General features: G+C 39.5%; 1 protein-coding gene across 1 annotated transcript in view; it reads left to right on the top strand.

Moving 5' to 3' along the window:
- The first annotated feature begins 2938 nt into the window (after window positions 1-2938).
- Window positions 2939-6037, top strand: part of FBXO9 (F-box protein 9) — a 20411-nt gene continuing 17312 nt past the window's right edge. The window contains exons 1-4 of the mRNA XM_009288558.1: window positions 2939-2957; window positions 3826-3903; window positions 4889-5047; window positions 5489-5546. Coding sequence (XP_009286833.1) covers window positions 4901-5047; window positions 5489-5546 — 205 coding nt within the window. The 5' untranslated portion in view covers window positions 2939-2957; window positions 3826-3903; window positions 4889-4900. The remainder of the gene's footprint in view (window positions 2958-3825; window positions 3904-4888; window positions 5048-5488; window positions 5547-6037) is intronic.

Raw genomic sequence — 6037 nt, 5'->3', positions numbered from 1 at the left:
GTGCCCGGGGGCGGGGGGAGCGGCCCCCCGAGCCGTACTGCTGCCAAACGGCCCTGCCCTGTCCGCCTGCCCGCGGCGCCGGGCGGGTGATGCCTGTGGGAAGCCGCGATCCTAGGATTTTGGGCTGCTAAGCGGGGCTGCTTGATTCAGGACCGGTCTAGCTATCCGTAGAAACACCTGAACAAATAACTGTGTCATTACAGATGAGCGTGTCCTACCTTTGTCTTTTTTCCCTCAGAAAACAGATGGCATAAAGTCACTCGGTAGTTTAAACGGCTCCGCGGGCTAGGCACTCTACTTATTTGAGTTTGTGATTTAACATATCAGAACTATTGTTTGGTTCAGTATTGCTTTTCTGACTGCACCTCAATATGGATTCAAGTATCCATGATGAGAACTTGATCATTCAATGTTAAACCATTTATATCATTCAGGAGCTCTTAAAACACCTTACCACCGTGATTAAAACTCTTATTTTTGAACACAGTGTAGCTTCTACCACATTGACAGAATAATTGAGCGACTTCCTCATTTTCTTATAAAACCAAGAAGAACGTTAGCCGTTGGTCACTGTTTCGCTATGTTGTGCTTGCTTCTCCCGAAGTTCTGTACAGTTCACATGTAGCCCTGTTCAACTGGTGACAGTCAGCTTTGAACTGTTTCTGATCTTGGCTTTATTTTGCTGAAACAAAGATCTGAACTATTAAAGGAATTGACATTACAGATGGTTTAGTAAGTGATTGTTATGCTCTGACGAAATCAGCGTGCAATTATTGATTGCAAAACAATTAAAACTAAGCTGAGCAAATAAACTAGTTCTGCATTTAGCAAATGATTTTAAAGCTTTGCAAACAAATCGGAATCAAATCTACTCAGCTGACTTCTGTTTACAGGTCGCAGTCTAATTCAGGTGTTTACTTTTGACATGTTGACCTTTTGGTGGCTTGACTGGCTACCACTTTTCTCATGGAAAATTATTTGAGCTGATCAGTACACACTAAGGATGTCTCACTTTCAAGCAGGATAAAGTCGCTGTTCCATATGACAGCTGAGTTGTAGCAGGAGGAAGGCCAACAGCTTAAAGATGAACAGGCTAGATTTATCCACTAAGTAGCGGCTACAGTACAATGTTCTGTGAACTTCAGAAACTATAACTACAGTTTAAGTATTGTCAGAGTCGGGGCATGGAGCCAATTTTTACAAGTTACAACCTGCTTTAGGTGTGGTCTCATCAGCTGTCTGCTAGTGAAGATATCCTTGTTTCAGCAATACCTGTGTTTACTCATTTGTTCTAGCAAAACCATAGGGTTTCAGCAGATCAAATGAATAGTGGAAAGGTTGTTAATAGAGATCAGTTTTCCAGTCCAGTTAGCCATGCAGTAGCAATGTGAATGAATTGCTTTACTGGTAAATTTAGAGGGATGGTCACTTATACTGTCACTGCTGCCAGAAGACAAACCTTTGATGCGAGAGACTTCAGATCACACATGCACTCAGTATAGAGGAGGTAATGACGAAAGTCAAAACTGTGGTTGTAATCAACTTCATGATGTTTTTTGACAGCTTTTAGGCTGTGGACTTGGTTCTCATAGTATGGTGTATTTTTTTCTGGATTGAGAGCACATTTAAGTTTTAAAGAGCATTGAATGACATTTTGGAAGCAGTTGGTCCAGAACCACGACTGACGGTGACTGAGAAATGAAGGAGAAATAGGGCAGTTGGACAGAGACGAGGGGAGGAAAATCAAGACTCTTGAACAGATTACTGAAACAAAAAGTTTTTGAGCATGAGATAAACTTCAGCCAGCTTCACAACCTTCTAAATAATTTTAACTCTTACTCTTAAATTAGTTTATTTACAGACTTTGTGAGTTAAAGGTTTTAATGGGCGTGCCTTTATGCACAAGAAGATAGTGTGTTGATTTAGTTTAGAAATTCCTAGTTTCTGCATTTTGCAGATAAAACCGGGCTTATTCTGCCCAGACTGAGAGTTGACTGGACATAATTCAGCTGCAAACCAGAAGCCTTGCACTCTGCACAGGCAGAGGTAGGCCTTATTTGTGTCAGCCCAGTGCCATAATAATGCTCTTACAGACATCCATTGCAGTGCTAGTTTGTTCCTAGGCTATCTCTGTTTGGCCAGCGTAGACGTAATCCCTGGGTGCTAAAATAACGTGATAGGACTGCTGTAACTCGTAGGACGTTAACTGCCTGCAATCAGATTCTGGAATCAAAACCCATGACATTTCTAAGTTATTTACTCCTTGCTCAGATTTAATGCTGCTAGTGCTTTGGAGCGTTCTGGCTTACCTGTTTTCTCCACTGAGAAATTAAAAATGTACAGCTTTAAAATCAGAGTGTAGAAACAGATGCAATATCTGTTTACTTTAACCAACCAACACTGTTTGCGTTATCAATTGTAAAAGATAAATTGACTGAGACATCAGTGAAAACACGTTTACAGATGACAAGCCAGTAAGTTTGTGGTCGTTTGGGGAACCGGAGACAAGTGCTACAGCTGAACGCCAGGGAGGTGCTTGTCACCAAGACAAAGAGATTAAACATTGCCTTCCCATCAGGTTTGCCAGTATTCTGTAGTTTGATCATGAACTTCCAGATGCTGTAAAAATTTTATAAATTTTCTGAATACAAGAATGCTTTGATTTCTGCACTTTGATTGTGCAGGAGATAGAGATTTCTTTACAAGAACTTGGCAGAATCTCACTGACAGAATGTCACTTGAAGTCTTTGAGCACTATCTACAATAGGAAGGAGTGGGAAATGAAACTTCTGTAAGTAGTTGTGGTAATCTTAATGCCAGGTTTACCTTCTTATAATCGCACTTTGCATTATGTACTTACAGAACTGTGGATGTGAATTTCAGCACAGAATGGTAGAAAAACTAGGATGCTTCAGCTGCAGAAAGAACTTTAAACAAGTGTCTTAGTCTTTGTTGAGGTTGTTTTTTTTTTCCTTGCTGGCATCCTGCTGCAGTTGTCATTGCAGTGGCTTGTCACTAATGCTCAGAATTAGTTTTTCTTTCTTTTAGTGTAGATTCCATAAATCTCAGTATATTTCACGATGAGAATTTATTTGCTTCTTTTAAAGTTTTGCTCTTAAACTAGCTGTCTAACTCCTATGTAGAGCCCTGTTAAATTTAGTTAAAGGTCTTATTTAAGGTCTTGTTTATTTAACCTGTCTCACAGCAGTACTGTAAATAAAACCAGCTGTCAAGCTCTCATGCTAGCTTTTTATTTTCTTTTACAATACATTTCTTGTTTAGTTTCACATGTAGTTTTTGAGATGGCCTGTATTGTCCCATAATTTTCATAAAGTATTGTTACTCAAAGCTCTAGTCTTTTTGTGCTTTTGTAAATATTAAACAAATCAGAACTGCTGGCTATCTCTACAATGAGAAGATAGTGATAAAATTTTATTTTCTTGTGTAAAGCACACTACTATTTAATACTGAAGCTTTGGTTCTATGCTTTGATTTAGACACTGAGTGTATTTATTCAGGTATTGTGGCAGTGTACTGATGCATGTAAGCCTTCAAGTGATACATAACTAATCTGTGTTGGATTGATGTGACTGAAATGCAAAACCCAACTTCATTGGGTTAATAGGGAAGTGCAAACAATACCAGTAATTTCAAGATTAATTTTTATCATCAATTAAGATGGATATGTGGGGTAGGTAGGTAGGATGGGGAAAAGGGGAGTATGCTTAAATTTTTTTTAATGTGTGTCCATGACAGTTGTGCGTTGTGAATGTGCTGTAGGGACTTACGCAGACTCTATAATCACAGCTGACTGCTCTCTACTAGGCAGAAGCTGAAGAAGATTGTCACTCTGATTTGGTAAGAACCGATGACAATGAAAGATCCAGTGAAGCAAATCTTCAGGTATGTCTCTCATGCTAGGGATTTTTTACAAACTTCATACTGCTGTGATTTAAACTGCATTACTTATGCTTATTTAGTTACCACACATTTGTTGATCTGACAAATGCTTAATCTGTCTGCCCCTCCAAAAGTGAAAGATAAATTTTGCATTGTGTTCCAAGTGTCAAATTCAGTCTTCAGTTATCTGTGTAGAAAGTTTGTGGCAGATTTGGAATTTCTTTGAAGAATTGTAGAAATCAGACAGCAGTTTCTGTATGGATCAAATTCCAGTTTAAGTTGTCACTCTCTTCTGGAGCAGAAAGTTCGTAAAAACAGTCTAATAGTAAAGTGTGTTCTCTTACGATACTAGAGTTCTCTGTAGTTGCTCCCCAGAAGTCGTGGTGATTGCAAGAGACATGTAAAGTGTAACTTCAAAGATGCTGAAAAAAATGCATGGCAAGAATTATAAGTTGTTTTGTTTCACAGAGCATAGTCCTTTCTTTTTAAAAGAGAAAGGCGTGTAAGGTCTTATTTGTATATTATATAAATGACAGCCTTGATTGTCATAAAGCTTAGTATGCCTGTGTACAAAAAATTAGGTTTTCTAAATTTTAATTTCAAGAGCTAATTGGCTTCTTGCTTAAGGTAACTCTGCATAAACAAGAACAAACATCATGTCTAGAAAGAACTCTTTTCTATGGAGTCTTAGGTCACAACCATAGTACTAACAACGACTTCTTGAAACATCAGTTTTTCTTCTGACATGAACAGTCCAGAGAAAAGCACTTATGAATGAGATTGAGCAAGTACTCGTGCACTTTTTTTTTAAATTTACTATAAAACAGTTGCTAACTCTCTCTGTCTAAACTCACTGAAACCATTTAAGACTTGGAAGTGTAAAGCATAATTTTGAAATTCTTTTTTGTGTTTGTACTTTATAATTTCTCCTCAGAAGATGTACTCTCTGAATATGTGATACTAAATCGAAATTAATGGGATTTTTTAGGCAGAGCTCCAGATGTTCAGAGCTCAGTGGATGTTTGAGCTTGCCCCAGGTATGAGTTCAAGTGGGTTGGAACCTCTGCCATGCAGAGCATCTTCAAGAGGACCTGGAGTAAAGTCTGTAGATGCCAGAGGGAAACAGGAGATAGCAAAAGAGGAAAAGGTAAAAAAAATACATGTATAATTTTGGGATTTTTTTGGTGTGTGTTAGTATTGCAGTATAACTATCCTAACAGCTAATGCTGAATTAAATCTAGAGAAACAACAGAGGTGATTAACCTGTTGTCTCCATACTAATGTCTTTCCATAATCCTACACTGATTTTTCTAGTTTTTATGCTTGGCTTTGTGTCGCCTTCCCAGTCTGCTTTCTGAAAGACTGTAGGTAAGGGGTGAGCAGCAGGAATGTGGATAGTTTGTTGATTGGGAATTTCAGATATGGCTTGTAGCACATGAATATGTCTTCTCGCTCTGTTTATGGAATTATTTTATTCATCCTCTTCATAGGGTACAGTAGGTAAGATGAAAAATAATTCTAAGTCAAGTGACAATGCACTTGTATTTGTTGGGAAATTAAGAAGTGTTCTGTGTAATTTATTGTGCAGGCAAAAGAACTTTTCCTGAAGGCAGTGGAAGAAGAACAAAATGGGGCTCTTTACGAAGGTAATATGGAAGTCTACAATGAACACCCTTATTGCAGAGGAATCTTAACACTCTCTGATTTATGTGCAAGACTGCATGACGCCAGTGAACTTAAACTGCAGGCTAATAGCAATTTGAGAGCTCAATTATTTGGATAAGCAAACAAAAGGAGGATCCGGGGAACTACAGGCCTGTCAGCCTGACCTCGGTGCTGGGGAAGGTTACGGAGCGGTTCATCTTGAGGGCACTCACAAGGCATGAGTGGGACAACCAGGGGATCAGGCCCAGCCAGCACGAGTTCATGAGAGGCAGGTCCTGCTTGACCAACCTGATCTCCTTCTATGACCAGGTGACCTGCCTAGTGGATGAGGGAAAGGCTGTGGCTGTGGTCTACCTGGACTTCAGTAAGGCCTTTGACACTTATTTCCCACAGCATTCTCCTCGAGAAGCTGGCGGCTCACGGCTTAGACAGGTGTACTCTGCGCTGGGTCAAAAACTGGCTGGACGGCTGG

This window comes from Aptenodytes forsteri, unplaced genomic scaffold (genome assembly GCF_000699145.1).
Source record: "Aptenodytes forsteri isolate BGI_AS27 unplaced genomic scaffold, ASM69914v1 Scaffold100, whole genome shotgun sequence".
NCBI classification, from domain to species: domain Eukaryota; kingdom Metazoa; phylum Chordata; class Aves; order Sphenisciformes; family Spheniscidae; genus Aptenodytes; species Aptenodytes forsteri.
This window is presented reverse-complemented; position numbering and strand designations above follow the sequence as displayed.